Source organism: Procambarus clarkii, chromosome 40 (genome assembly GCF_040958095.1).
Source record: "Procambarus clarkii isolate CNS0578487 chromosome 40, FALCON_Pclarkii_2.0, whole genome shotgun sequence".
Lineage (NCBI taxonomy): Eukaryota > Metazoa > Arthropoda > Malacostraca > Decapoda > Cambaridae > Procambarus > Procambarus clarkii.
This window is the reverse complement of record NC_091189.1, coordinates 30,241,410-30,257,268: the sequence shown is the minus strand read 5'-3', so window position 1 is coordinate 30,257,268 and position 15,859 is coordinate 30,241,410. Positions and strand designations below refer to the sequence as shown.

At 50.4% G+C, this 15,859-nt stretch overlaps 1 protein-coding gene across 1 annotated transcript; it reads left to right on the top strand.

The window, feature by feature from the left end:
• Nucleotides 1-1,610: 1,610 nt before the first annotated feature.
• LOC123757994 (uncharacterized) lies at nt 1,611-14,608 on the top strand. The gene is made up of 3 exons (XM_045742094.2): nt 1,611-1,708; nt 10,191-10,414; nt 13,722-14,608. Exons 1-3 carry the CDS (start codon nt 1,701-1,703, stop codon nt 13,937-13,939), a joined length of 450 nt encoding a protein of 149 aa, XP_045598050.2. The 5' UTR covers nt 1,611-1,700; the 3' UTR covers nt 13,940-14,608.
• Nucleotides 14,609-15,859: the final 1,251 nt, after the last annotated feature.

Here is a 15,859-nt window from a genome sequence, read left to right as displayed (position 1 = left end):
GAGAACCAGGTATACTGTGGGTTATGAGAACCAGGTATACTGTGGGTTATGAGAACCAGGTATACTGTGGGTTATGAGAACCAGGTATACTGTGGGTTATGAGAACCAGGTATACTGTGGGTTATGAGAACCAGGGTATACTGTGGGTTATGAGAACCAGGTATACTGTGGGTTATGAGAACCAGGGTATACTGTGGGTTATGAGAACCAGGGTATACTGTGGGTAATGAGAACCAGGGTATACTGTGGGTTATGAGAACCAGGTATACTGTGGGTTACGAGAACCAGGTATACTGTGGGTTATGAGAACCAGGGTATACTGTGGGTTATGAGAACCAGGTATACTCTGGGTTATGAGAACCAGGTATACTCTGGGTTATGAGAACCAGGTATACTCTGGGTTATGAAAACCAGGTATACTGTGGGTTATGAGAACTATGTATACTGTGGGTTATGAGAACCAGGGTATACTGTGGGTTATGAGAACCAGGGTATACTGTGGGATATGAGAACCAGGTATACTGTGGGTTATGAGAACCAGGTATACTGTGGGTTATGAGAACCAGGTATACTCTGGGTTATGAGAACCAGGTATACTGTGGGTTATGGGAACCAGGTATACTGTGGGATATGGGAACCAGGTATACTGTGAGTTATGGGAACCAGGTATACTGTGGGTTATGAGAACCAGGGTATACTGTGGGTTATGGGAACCAGGTATACTGTGGGTTATGAGAACCAGGTATACTGTGGGTTACGAGAACCAGTTATACTGTAGGTTATGAGAACCAGGGTATACTGTGGGTTATGAGAACCAGGTATACTCTGGGTTATGAGAACCAGGTATACTCTGGGGTTATGAGAACCAGGCTTATGACAACCAGGTATACTGCGTGTTATGAGAACCAGGATTATGAGAACCAGGTATACTGTGTGTTATGAGAACCAGGTATACTGTGGGTTATGAGAACCAGGTATACTCTGGGGTTATGAGAACCAGGCTTATGAGAACCAGGTATACTGTGTGTTATGAGAACCAGGCTTATGAGAACCAGGGTATACTGTGGGTTATGAGAACCAGGTATATTGTGAGTTATGAAAACCAGGGTATATTGTGGGTTATGAGAACCAGGGTATACTGTGAGTTATGAGAACCAGGTGTACTGTGGGTTATGAGAACCAGGTATATTGTGGGTTATGAGAACCAGGGTATACTGTGGGTTATGAGAACCAGGGTATACTCTGAGTTATGAGAACCAGGTATACTGTGGGTTATGAGAACCAGGTATACTGTGGGTTATGAGAACCAGGGTATACTGTGGGTTATGAGAACCAGGTATACTGTGGGTTATGAGAACCAGGGTATACTGTGGGTTATGAGAACCAGGGTATACTCTGGGTTATGAGAACCAGGTATACTCTGGGTTATGAGAACAAGGGTATATATATATATATATATATATATATATATATATATATATATATATATATATATATATATATATATATATATATATATATATATATATAAATTTTAAATTCATGATCTTGCCAATAGTCAACAATACACAAGAGGTTGGCTCCGCCCACTCTCCCTAGCGACAGCGTGATTGGCTACTTGGGGAGGTATATATAGGCGGGAACCTGGCGTTAAGAATCACTCTCTTGGTGGCTGTTCTGCTGGTCACACTGCCCCCACCATGAGCCTGTGAGTACCCGCACATCACCAACACTCACAAACCTGTTTTGAATGATTCTAATTTATATTCTTCCCTGTCTCAGGGGTTGGTTATGATGTTAGAGAAGATGATTCCTTGATTGTGTGGCGAGGGTCCAGTGTGGCGAGGGGTCCAGTGTGGCGAGGGGTCCAGTGTGGTGAGGGGTCCAGTGTGGCGAGGGGTCCAGTGTGGCGAGGGGTCCAGTGTGGCGAGGGGTCCAGTGTGGCGAGGGGTCCAGTGTGGCGAGGGGTCCCGTGTGGCGAGGGGTCCCGTGTGGCGAGGGGTCCAGTGTGGCGAGGGGTCCAGTGTGGTGAGGGGTCCAGTGTGGTGAGGGGTCCCGTGTGGCGAGGGGTCCAGTGTGGTGAGGGGGTCCAGTGTGGTGAGGGGTCCAGTGTGGCGAGGGGTCCAGTGTGGCGAGGGGTCCAGTGTGGCGAGGGGTCCAGTGTGGCGAGGGTCCAGTGTGGCGAGGGGTCCAGTGTGGCGAGGGGTCCAGTGTGGTGAGGGGTCCAGTGTGGCGAGGGGTCCCGTGTGGCGAGGGGTCCAGTGTGGTGAGGGGGTCCAGTGTGGTGAGGGGTCCAGTGTGGCGAGGGGTCCAGTGTGGCGAGGGGTCCCGTGTGGCGAGGGGTCCCGTGTGGCGAGGGGTCCAGTGTGGCGAGGGGTCCAGTGTGGCGAGGGGTCCCGTGTGGCGAGGGGTCCAGTGTGGTGAGGGGGTCCAGTGTGGTGAGGGGTCCAGTGTGGCGAGGGGTCCAGTGTGGCGAGGGGTCCAGTGTGGCGAGGGGTCCCATGTGGCGAGGGGTCCAGTGTGGCGAGGGGTCCAGTGTGGCGAGGGGTCCAGTGTGGCGAGGGGTCCAGTGTGGCGAGGGGTCCAGTGTGGCGAGGGGTCCAGTGTGGCGAGGGGTCCCGTATGGCGAGGGGTCCCGTGTGGCGAGGGGTCCAGTGTGGCGAGGGGTCCAGTGTGGCGAGGGGTCCAGTGTGGCGAGGGGTCCAGTGTGGCGAGGGGTCCAGTGTGGCGAGGGGTCCCGTGTGGCGAGGGGTCCAGTGTGGCGAGGGGTCCAGTGTGGCGAGGGGTCCCGTATGGCGAGGGGTCCCGTGTGGCGAGGGGTCCAGTGTGGCGAGGGGTCCAGTGTGGCGAGGGGTCCAGTGTGGCGAGGGGTCCAGTGTGGCGAGGGGTCCAGTGTGGCGAGGGGTCCCGTGTGGCGAGGGGTCCAGTGTGGCGAGGGGTCCAGTGTGGCGAGGGGTCCCGTGTGGCGAGGGGTCCAGTGTGGCGAGGGGTCCAGTGTGGCGAGGGGTCCAGTGTGGCGAGGGGTCCCGTGTGGCGAGGGGTCCAGTGTGGCGAGGGGTCCAGTGTGGCGAGGGGTCCAGTGTGGCGAGGGGTCCAGTGTGGCGAGGGGTCCAGTGTGGCGAGGGGTCCCGTGTGGCGAGGGGTCCAGTGTGGCGAGGGGTCCAGTGTGGCGAGGGGTCCAGTGTGGCGAGGGGTCCCGTGTGGCGAGGGGTCCAGTGTGGCGAGGGGTCCAGTGTGGCGAGGGGTCCAGTGTGGCGAGGGGTCCAGTGTGGCGAGGGGTCCAGTGTGGCGAGGGGTCCCGTGTGTCGAGGGGTCCCGTGTGGCGAGGGGTCCAGTGTGGCGAGGGGTCCAGTGTGGCGAGGGGTCCAGTGTGGCGAGGGGTCCAGTGTGGCGAGGGGTCCCGTGTGGCGAGGGGTCCCGTGTGGCGAGGGGTCCAGTGTGGCGAGGGGTCCAGTGTGGCGAGGGGTCCAGTGTGGCGAGGGGTCCAGTGTGGCGAGGGGTCCAGTGTGGCGAGGGGTCCAGTGTGGCGAGGGGTCCCGTATTCCTATATTTTCTACACAAATACAAAAACTTTTCATATTATACATTTCACATTCTTTGCCAAAACTATTTATATTTGTGACACTGAGAGGTTGAGGCGGGACCAAAGAGCCGAAGCTCAACCCCGGTGATGATGCTCCATCTCACTCTAAAGCATCATTTCTCTTCTAATACCATCATCAAATTCAATCCTTCGTCTCTTCATGTCTCTTCTAAATCTTTTATCTCCCTTGCTAATCACCTCTCACCAATTCTCCTCCGTTCCTGAATGACTGGCGAATGAAACATCTGTGGGGGAATAGACAATGTTCTTTTAACGGTATCTTTCATGCCGTTATCATGCTCTGACACTCAGAATTAGAGGAGCGAGAAATGACACAGCCGCCCTCTATGAATGCCTGCCGAGCACTGAAGACATGTCGTAACTCCCGCCACCTGCACAGTCATGCTGGACACTCGTGCTCCGGGCCGCCAGGAGGGGCCCACTGACCTATGATGCTCACACACCCTATGTGTGTCATCCTTAAACGTCGGACTCTTACTTCGGACATTTTATTGTATAGATATAATTACCGACATGAAGGTAGAAATTAAATATTTTTCACCCAGAATGTGAAAATATGTTGATTGTAATTTGTACACAAATTTTTTTTTTCAAGCTGTATTGACCGCTGTGAGGGCAGCTTGCCCGTGGTGAGGGCAGCTTGACCACGGTGAGGGCAGCTTGACCGCGGTGAGGGCAGCTTGACCACGGTGAGGGCAGCTTGACCGTGGTGAGGGCAGCTTGACCGCGGTGAGGGCAGCTTGACCGCGGTGAGGGCAGCTTGACCGCGGTGAGGGCAGCTTGACCGCGGTGAGGGCAGCTTGACCGCGGTGAGGGCAGCTTGACCGCGGCGAGGGCAGCTTGACCGCGGTGAGGGCAGCTTGACCGCGGTGAGGGCAGCTTGACCGCGGTGAGGGCAACTTGACCGCGGTGAGAGCAGCTTGACCGCGGCGAGGGCAGCTTGACCGCGGTGAGGGCAGCTTGACCGCTGTGAGGGCAGCTTGACCGCTGTGAGGGCAGCTTGACCGCTGTGAGGGCAGCTTGACCGCGGTGAGGGCAGCTTGACCGCGGTGAGGGCAACTTGACCGCGGTGAGGGCAGCTTGACCGCGGTGAGGGCAGCTTGACCGCGGTGAAGGCAGCTTGACCGCTGTGAGGGCAGCTTGACCGCGGTGAGGGCAGCTTGACCGCGGTGAGGGCAGCTTGACCGCGGTGAGGGCAGCTTGACCGCGGTGAGGGCAGCTTGAGCTATGATTAATTTGCTATGATAACTATGATTAATAATTAGGAGAGGTGGCCCACCTGTGGGAGGTGGTCCATGTGGCCCACCTGTGGGAGGTGGTCCATGTGGCCCACCTGTGGGAGGTGGTCCATGTGGCCCACCTGTGGGAGGTGGCCCATGTGGCCCACCTGTGGGAGGTGGTCCATGTGGCCCACCTGTGGGAGGTGGTCCATGTGGCCCACCTGTGGGAGGTGGTCCATGTGGCCCACCTGTGGGAGGTGGTCCATGTGGCCCACCTGTGGGAGGTGGTCCATGTGGCCCACCTGTGGGAGGTGGTCCATGTGGCCCACCTGTGGGAGGTGGCTCTCTGACACATCCCTTCCGGCTCGTATGGGACCTTGTGTGACCTTATGGGACCCTATGTGACCTTATGGGACCTTGTGTGACCTTATGGGACCTTGTGTGACCTTATGGGATCCTGTGTAACCTTATGGGACCCCTGTGTGACCTTATGGGACTCTGTGTGACCTTATGGGACTCTGTGTGACCTTATGGGACCCTGTGTGACCTTATGGGACCCTATTATCTTGAGGTTATCTTGAGATGATTTCGGGGCTTTAGTGTCCCCGCGGCCCGGTCCTCGACCAGGCCTCCACCCCCAGGAAGCAGCCCGTGACAGCTGACTAACTCCCAGGTACCTATTTACTGCTAGGTAACAGGGGCATTCAGGGTGAAAGAAACTTTGCCCATTTGTTTCTGCCTTGTGCGGGAATCGAACCCGCTCCACAGAATTACGAGTCCTGCGCGCTATCCACCAGGCTACGAGGCCCCTGTGTGACCTTATGGGACCCTGTATGACCTTGTAGGACCTTGTGTGACCTTGTGTGACCTTATGGGACCTTGTGTGACCTTGAAGGCCCTTGTGTGACCTTATGGGACCCTGTGTAACCTTATGGGTCCCTGTGTGGTCTTATGGGTCCCTGTGTGACCTTATGGGACCCTGTGTGAACTTATGGGACCCTGTGTGACCTTATGGGTCCCTGTGTGACCTTGTAGGACCTTGTGTGACCTTATGGGACCCTGTGTGACCTTATGGGACCCTGTGTGACCTTATGGGACCCTGTGTGACCTTATGGGACCTTGTGTGACCTTGTGGGACCTTGTGTGACCTTATGGGACCCTGTGTGACCTTGAAGGATCTTGCGTGACCTTATGGGACCCCTGTGTGACCTTATGGGACCTTGTGTGACCTTATGGGACCTTGTGTGACCTTATGGGACCCCTGAGTGACCTTATGGGACCCTGTGTGACCTTATGGGACCTTGTGTGACCTTATGGGACCCCTGTGTGAGCTTATGGGACCCTGTGTGACCTTGAAGGACCTTGTGTGACCTTATGGGACCCCTGTGTGACCTTATGGGACCCTGTGTGACTTTATAGGACCTTGTGTGACCTTATGGGACCTTGTGTGACCTTATGGGACCCCTGTGTGACCTTATGGGACCCTGTGTGACCTTATAGGACCTTGTGTGACCTTATGGGACCTTGTGTGACCTTATGGGACTTTGTGTGTGACCTTATGGGATCCTGTGTGACCTTATGGGACCCTTTGTGACCTTATGGGACCCTGCGTGATCTTATGGGACCTTGTGTGACCTTATGGGTCCCTGTGAGACCTTATGGGACCCTGTGTGACCGTATGGGACCCTGTGTGACCTTGTAGGACCTTGTGTGACCTTATGGGACCTTATGGGACCTTGTGTGACCTTATGGGACCTTGTGTGACCTTATGGGACCCTGTGTGACCTTGAAGGCCCTTGTGTGACCTTATGGGACCCTGTGTGACCTTGAAGGCCCTTGTGTAACCTTATGGGACCTTGTGTTACCTTTTGGGTCCCTGTGCGACCTTATGGGACCCTGTGTAACCTTATGGGACCCTATGTGACCTTACGGGTCTCTGTGTGACCTTGTAGGACCTTGTGTGACCTTATGGGACCCTGTGTGACCTCATGGGACCCCGTGTGACCTTGTAGGACCTTGTGTGACTTTATGGGACCTTGTGTGACCTTATGGGACCTTGTGTGACCTTATGGGACCCTGTGTGACCTTGAAGGACCTTGTGTGACTTTATGGGACCCTGTGTGACCTTGTGGGACCTTGTGGGACCTTATGGGTCCCTGTGCGACCTTATGGGACCCTGTGTAACCTTATGGGACCCTGTGTGACCTTACGGGTCCCTGTGTGACATTGTAGGACCTTGTGTGACCTTATGGGACCCTGTGTGACCTCATGGGACCCCGTGTGACCTTGTAGGACCTTGTGTGACCTTATGGGACCTTGTGTGACCTTATGGGACCCTGTGTGACCTTGAAGGACCTTGTGTGACCTTATGGGACCCTGTGTGACCTTGTGGGACTTTGTGTGACCTTGTGGGACCCCTGTGTGACCTTATGGGACCTTGTGTGACCTTATGGGACCTTGTGTGACCTTATGAGACCCCTGTGTGACCTTATGGGACCCTGTGTGACCTTATGGGACCTTGTGTGACCTTATGGGACCCCTGTGTGACCTTATGGGACCCCTGTGTGACCTTATGGGATCCTGTGTGACCTTATGGGACCTTGTGTGACTTTCTGGGACCTTGTGTGACCTTATGGGACTTTGTGCGACCTTATGGGACCTTGTGTGACCTTATGGGACTCTGTGTGACCTTATGGGACCTTGTGTGACCTTATGGGAGCCCTGTGTGACCTTGTAGGACCTTGTGTGACCTTATGGGACCTTGTGTGACCTTATGGGACCCCTGTGTGACCTTATGGGACCCTGTGTCACCTTGCAGGACCTTGTGTGACCTTATGGAACCCTGTGTGCCCTTATGGGACCTTGTGTGACCTTATGGGACTTTGTGTGACCTTATGGGACCGTGTGTGACCTTATGGTACTTTGTGTGACCTTATGGGACCCTGTGTGACCTTGCAGGACCTTGTGTGACCTTATGGGTCCCCGTGTGACCTTATTGGTCCCTGTGTGACCTTATGGGACCCTGTGTGACCTTGCAGGACCTTGTGTGACCTTATGGGTCCCCGTGTGACCTTATGGAACCCTGTGTGCCCTTATGGGACCTTGTGTGACCTTATGGGTCCCAGTGTGACCTTATGGGTCCCTGTGTGACCTTATGGGTTCCTATGTGAACTTATGGGACCCTGTGTGACCTTTTAGGTCCCTGTGTGGCCTTATTGGTCCCTGTGTTACCTTTTGGGTCCCTATGTGACCTTATGGGTCCCTGTGTGACCTTTTGGGTCCCTGTGTGACCTTATGGGTCCCTGTATGACCTTTTGGGTCCCTATGTGACCTTATGGGACCCTGTGTGACCTTGGGGTCCCTATGTGACCATATGGGACCCTGTGTGACCTTATGGGACCTTGTGTGACCTTATGAGACCCTATGTGACCTTATGGGTCCCTGTGTGACCTTATGGGACCCTGTGTGACCTTATGGGTCCCTATGTGACCAAATGGGACCCTGTGTGACCTTATGGGACCTTGTGTGACCTTATGAGACCCTATGTGACCTTATGGGTCCCTGTGTGACCTTATGCGTCCCTGTGTGACTTTATGGGACCTTGTGTGACCTTATGGGACCCTGTGTGACTTTATGGGATCCTGTGTGACCTTATGGGTCCCTGTGTGACCTTATGGGACCCTGTGTGACCTTATGGGATCCTTTGTGACCTTATGGGTTCTTGTGTGACCTTATGGGACCTTGTGTGACCTTATGGGACTCTGTGTGACCTTATGGGTCCCCTGTGTGACCTTATGGGTCCCTGTGTGACCTTATGGGACCTTGAGTGACTTTATGGGATCCTGTGTGACCCTGTGTGACCTTATGGGTTCTTGTGTGACCTTATGGGACCTTGTGTGACTTATGGGACTCTGTGTGACCTTATGGGTCCCTGTGTGACCTTATGGGTCCCTGTGTGACCTTATGGGCCCCTGTGTGACGTTATGGGATCCTGTGTGACCTTATGGGACCCTGTGTGACCTTATGGGACCCTGTGTGACCTTATGGGTTCCCTGTGTGACCTTATGGGTCCCTGTGTGACCTTATGGGTCCCTGTGTGACCTTATGGGATCTTGTGTGACCCTGTGTGACCTTATGGGATCTTGTGTGACCCTGTGTGACCTTATGGGATCTTGTGTGACCTTATAGGTTCTTGTGTTACCTTATGGGACCTTGTGTGAACTTGTAGGACCTTATGGGATCTTGTGTGACCCTGTGTGACCTTATGGGATCTTGTGTGATCTTATGGGACCTTGTGTGACCTCTGGGACCCCTGTGTGACCTTATGGGACATTATGTGACCTTGAGCTGAATAAAAAAACACATCAGCGTACTCCCAAACACTCGCCTTTGACCACTATTACAACCTGGAGGATTCAGCTGAATCCTTTAGGGTTCCATAGGCTTATACTGAAGCTTAACTTGGATTTCCCACATTGCCTCCTCCCCCTTCCCCCCCTCCCCCCCTCCCCCCTCGTGGACTCTGGTCTGTAGTCTAGGAATTGTGTAACTATTGTTTGGCGCACCTGTATGGTGAATCACCTCTTGTGTGTTTATTTATTATTTGTATTTACTACTAGCTGTACCCGGCCACGCGTTGCTGTGGTTTAGGGACTCAAGTGCGTTGCTGAGCCACAACGATCTTCCCCTGTCTCGCAGTCCTCCCCCACAATTCCCCTCTTCCCTGTACCCTCGTCCTCTCAACCATTCCTCCCTCCTCCGGCCCTTTGTCCTCCCCCCCACCATAGAGGCCTGGTCGACGACCGGGCCGCGGGGACACTAAGCCCCGGAAGCACCTCAAGGTAGCCTCAAGGTAGGTAGGTAGCCCACTCTAGCGTCCCCTCGTCTTCCTAACCATCCCCCCTCCCTCGCCCTATGCATTCCCAAATGATCTGATGTTCATATCAGAAAATTGGGAACATCAAATGAACTGATGTTCCCATCACTGAAATATAAGAAAAACAGTTAAATAAACGAAATGAAAAACATGACAAAATAAAATAATAAACTATATTCACGAAATGAACGGTATGGTAAACAACACAACTCAATTCCATCGCAGTGTTACACAAAATAATTAAATCAAAATGAAAATATATCGAAATCTATGAAAATTCAATTTGTCAATGCAATCGGAAACATTGAACTGGAATCGTAACATATTTAGTATAGCGTGTGTTGCTCTTACGTGCAACTGACCTAACCTTTCTTAGACCTGACCTAAGGTCAGGTCTACTATAATTACTGAAGATGTTATTCTATAATTTTTTTTTTACCAATTGTGTTGTATATTACACCTGTGTGATATATGCTTCTGTATCTTCCAGACGAGAGATGAATCTGGTGGCGACGGTGATGCTGTTGTGTCTGGCGTCGTGCACCTCTGGCCAGAGGTTCCTGAGCAGCTTGAGCTCTCTGGGAGCCGGAACCAACGAGGCGACGCAGGAGCTGGTGCGGGTCCTGCAGCCTGATAACATCCCACGCTTCGTGGGCTGCCTGCTGCGGGAAGCCGGGTACGAGGGCTGCGACAAGAGGGGCGACGCCATCCGAGGTGAGTGTACCAGCGGTGTGTGTGTGTGTTGGGGGGGGGGGGGGGCCCGCTAACCTCCTCTTCCTCTCCGCTAACATCAATCCATTAAAAATGTGACTTGTAGCTCTGTAATATTGACGATTTCCATGGGTTAGCCTCTGTAGGTTAGGTGGGGTGCTTGGGTTCCTACCTGTCTGGTTAGACAAAACTGTTGCATTTTCTTTTTTACGGATTTGCAAAGAGAGAGACCGGGCCGTCTTGGGTAAGGTTCCCCGCCGTAACTGACCAATCACGTGCGCTTCACACTAGGGATGGTAAAAGTGTCAGCAATACAAGTTACGTGCATCATCATCATGATGTAATATTAACTTTTCCAAGATCAAGAAAAAGTTGTTTATTTTCTTCCTTTCATAAGGGTATTTGAGGTGAAAGCGAGGTGATGGCAGAGCCTTTCACTACTTTCTATTTCTTGACAACATTTCGCTATAATGTTCCTTTGTTTTGCTAGCACTTGACTTTTTGAAAGACACACTGGTTGCCACCCGTCCTTGTCGCTTAATGCTTAAGCTTAATGCTTAAAGGAGTCAGCCAGTCGACCACAGTGTCAACATGTCGGGGCTTCCGTCAACATGATCAAATAATGTGAACTTGACGCTATCCCGAACATCAGCAGTGACATGCTGGATGGGATGCTTAGCCTCCCACTCTCAGTGGCTCAGCAGACAGCCTCAGGGGGCACTGCAGGCATCTCAGGGGCTCAATAGACGTCCTCAGGGGCTCAATAAACATCCTCAGGGGCTCAATAAACATCCTCAGGGGCTCAATAAACATCCCCAGGGGCTCAATAAACATCCTCAGGGTCTCAATAGACGTCCTCAGGGGCTCAATAAACATCCTCAGGGAACCCTAACAGGAAGGATTACAACTGAAAGAGCCTGCAATACTAGGACCTAAATAACCTGCAACTTTTCTCAGCAACATGGCTAATAAAGCTCATTACCAAAAAGTGCAAAGTAATGAAGTTTGGCAGTGGAAATATGAAGTCAGAAGGATGATATACAATACAAGGATTCCTACTGAAAGCCAGATGAAAAAGCATCCGGGAGTGGAACCTTGGCTTAACATCAGACATCTTTTAATGCATCTAACTTTACAACTTTCATGTCGTTCCGCTGATTTACGAGTGGAACATGGACTTTGGGTCTTTGTTTGGAGGACGGGCTGCACAGGCAGTCCGTTCCCTAAACAAAGACCCAAAAGTGATTCCATGCACCCGCCAAACCCGCTATTTATGAATGAAAACCGGTTTACGCGACTCACAACTGATGACGTAGAACACCTGGCGGACTTGAGTCGAGGACAGGACTGACACAGGAGAGGGGAACACCTCGGCCCATGGTCCAACAGGCAAACATTGTGTCTGCAAGTAAACCGAAGTAGCAAAACATGGAATACGGAGAACATAGAACAAATGGAAATTACTATGTACATAATGAGGCCACGAATGAATACACAGAAACTAAGAGAGTGGCAGAGAAACATTACGGAAATGATATTGCAAACATGGTTATGTCCGAGCCAAAAGTGTTCCGTAGTCATATCAGTAGTACGATATGACTAATGAATATAGTCATATCTTGTGAAGTGAAGGCAAGACTTACACATTAATATGCATCCCCAGCATGGAACTCCTCATGAAAAAGGACGAGGAAACGATCCAAAGATATGCAGCGAGACTCGTCCCCAAGCTGAAGGACTTGAGCCATGAGGAAGACAGAACTGGATCTTACCTCACTGGAAGAAAGGAGAGATAGACTCTTATATATTATCATATCCTCCATAAGTAAAATTACCAATGTAGACAAATTAACAATGTTCGAAGATAAGACCAGCAGACCGAGGGGTCATGGATGGGTGTAACAAGAGAGCAGTACATAGTACATGAACATCATAACAGCATGAACAGGCCACGTGGAGGATGAACAACCCACAGGCGCCAGACAGGCGGCGGCAGACAATGTAAAAGTTACACCTCTGTACAAGTTAGCCATAGAGTCAGGTCAACGGTCATCGAATCACAAAGAGGTCAGAGTTGATGCCGTCATGAAAATCTTCAGGGATTAACCCCTAAACATCAAAGGTAGAACCCTCATGTTCAGCTGAGGAGCAACAGATCAGGGGAGTCAGTACAGTGGGCGCAGCCCAGTAGGAAGGTGTGTGTGGACTCGGGGAAGGAACATCATCTCCCGGAAACGGTGGAACAACATACGAGTAAGTACGGCTCTCTTGTACTAAAGCACCTCATTCAGTACTCTTGGCCTCTAGTAGGGAATATAGTTAGGGAGTGTCTTATTTAATTAATTCAATAAAGTCAGATATTAAGTGTTATTAAATGTGTATTAATGGTTCCTTGCCTTAGTGATATTGGGCCTACCGTCCCCTTTGCCCCAGTGACCTAGTGTTCTTAATTATCCCGTACTCCTCCCCCCCGTTCGTTTTCCGTGTTGAGGTATTAGTATTGGGGGTGTCCCGCCTTATTCTTGTGTACACTATAGTTCCCAAGTGGTCAGGATTATTCGAGTGTCAGGCCAGGATCCTTGTACCGTTCAATTGTCCCCTACACCTGTCCTGGTAGGTTATTCCATCTGCAAGACCTACGAATCTCACTCCGGTCCCCTGTCCGGTAACTCAGGGTGGTGGCAGCGTCACTCGGTAACTCATACGATAGGTTGTGACTACGATTATCTCTATCTTTCTGTCTCACTCTCCCTCACTAGTGTCTCACTCTCCCTCGCCCTCACTCGCTCTCGTTCTCCCTCCCTTGCTCTCGTTCTCGCTCTGCCTCCCTCTTCCTCTCTCTCTCTCCTTCCTCTGTGTACTGGTTTACGTCTTCGTATGACGGCCCGAGTGTTAACATCTTACATGATCGGTATAGCCTCTGTTATTACCATAGAAAGAGCGGAGATTGCACGGTTAGCTCAGTGGTAGTAGCGGGTGTGCGGTCGAGATAGACACAAGGCGAGATATTACAATGTGGGTCATTACATGGGAACTAGAGACAGACGAGTCACAGGGACGTCAGAAAGAATTGTTGCAGTGTTAGAGCCGTTAATAAGGGAAACAGTTAGACGTAGAAGTCCTTGAAGCTAATTCGAGTTAAAGTTATAAATGTAAATATGATAAAAGAGTGAGGAATGAGTCATTGCATTAATGTAAGAACGTTCGGAAGGCGGTGCTTGGGTCGGTGAAGCAAGCACATCTAGGTGAGAGCATACACAAACACACACAGTTCACCGTTATTAACAACTTTCTTCCCTTTCTCCTGCAGTGCTGATAACGGTGTTAGACAGCCAGGACTTCGCATGCAGCAACTGCAGTAATAGTACCATCGACCAGATGTGCCTGATCAAGAACAGCCTCGTGGTGATCCCTGAACAGTGCAGGAAGCTGAAGGAGGGCCTGAAGCTCATCAATGACATCTGCGTCCCGGGTATGGGATGTGAGAATGTCCCTCCTGCCGGACAAAGGACGCTTCAGGGCAACTAGACACAGCAGTGAGGGCTGGCCCAGACTGGCTCGCAAGGAACGATCACCATCTCAGCAGATAACGGAGCGTGAAGGTTATGCTCTCTAGTTCAGTTGCTTGCCAGGTTATGTGACCTTTTCCGAGCCGCCATTTGCAAGAGATGTGCGCGTGCGCACCTGGACCGCCTCAAGCGAGTTCCCGCCAGACAGCCGCCCGTCCAGTGGCTGTCCTCGCCCGACACCCACACCCTCAACACCTCCCTGTTCTGCCGGCGTCACACCCTTGTGTGTTTGCTGGCTGGCTCTCATCGTCTCCTTCCTCTACATTCCGTTCTGTCCAAGCCAACTTCCCGTCATAAAAACGAAGATTTTTGAGGATATTGTGATGAAAATTGAGCAACAGTGTTATGGACAAAAAAATAAAAAAATAAAAAAAAAGTCGTTCTCTCTATTGTAATTTCTTTACTCTGAAAATTGAATCAGAAAATTTTCAAAGTATGAATGACTACCTAAGCTAGACTTAATTTTTGTTGCCTTCACATTGCCATTGATGTTGATGAAATAATTATGTTAAAACTCGAAACAATGACAATGGCAACTGAAAATATTAGAAACAAAATGTAAATTTAGAATAATCGAATTTTCCTCAATTCGTCTTTAGTCTGAGAATAAAACTTTAATAAAACTTTGTCACTAAGTTTTCCTTCACTGAAAGTTCCTTCACCTCCAAAGTTCACGCTGAAAATGACAAATATTTAATTACTTTGGTTTCAACATTACAATTCCTACTTATCGTCCACATCCAGAAAGATTTCACTCCCAACACACCTCTTACCTATAAGACTTGAATGATATCGGGTGCTACACTTAGTGTGTACTACACCCTCACACCTTTGTCCACCCTCACACCTTTGTCCACCCTCACACCTTTGTACACCCTCACACCTTTGTCAACACCAGCTACACCCTCTCACCCTTCACAGCAACAACGGCAAATACTCCCACACACCAATTTCACGCCTATTAAGACAAATCTTCAGATAACTTTCTTACGCAGAGACCTAAATACCCCCCCCCCTTAAACACCATTAAAAACCACTTAAATGCCACTTAAATGCCCTCACACATCTCGCCCAACTTATAAAGTGCAAGGCCTAAATCAACACTTTTCTTCATTCTAAAACCCTTCTCCACTTTATATAATAAGCAACACCTGAGAATCTATTAGAATCAAAGGCTGATCTTTTGTTTTTATTTAATGTAGTGTAAGATACGAGAACGCCCTCGCAGCGTGTCCAAGCTCGTACACTGTTTAATATAGTGTAAGATACGAGAACGCCCTCGCAGCGTGTCCAAGCTCGTACACTGTTTACTAAGTACAAAGCCGCCTTTAGGACGAAAGATGTACAGGTTTCGTAAGTGTGCATGGAAATGAATCCTGGGTTAGAGGCATTTGATGAGGTTTACATAAGTAAGAGTTGGCGCTCAAAGCCTCATCTTAATGGCCTGAGCCACTGAGCAAGTTATTATTAAATTAGGGACAAAACTGTATAAATAAATTGTCCATAAATAAATTATGGACAAAATGACTGTATTAAAGTATGTTTGGCTGCTTAAGATTCCTCATAACATAGAGAACATTCAAGTGAACAACCAGTAAATATAGAATATATTTAATTTAAAACAACCAAAATACAATATACACAAATACAAGAAAAAAGTAATTTATTCTCAATGTATGACTACTGTATGACGGGTAAACTTGCAAGGAAACTTTACCACCACACCAAAGTTTACTTTGAAATCTTTAATTCTGCCCATCACCAGGACCTAACACACAATGTTTAACTAACTCCCGGGGACCTATTCTACTGCTTGGTGAATAGATGCATCAGGTGAAAGGAAACGTGCCCAACCGGTTTTGTTTCGCCCGGTGCTTGA

Bases quoted from the DNA above. Each gene is read 5' to 3' on its own strand.
- LOC123757994 (XM_045742094.2), top strand. The intron at 10,415-13,721 runs GTGAGTGTACCA...TTTCTCCTGCAG, and splicing joins GAGGGGCGACGCCATCCGAG to TGCTGATAACGGTGTTAGAC.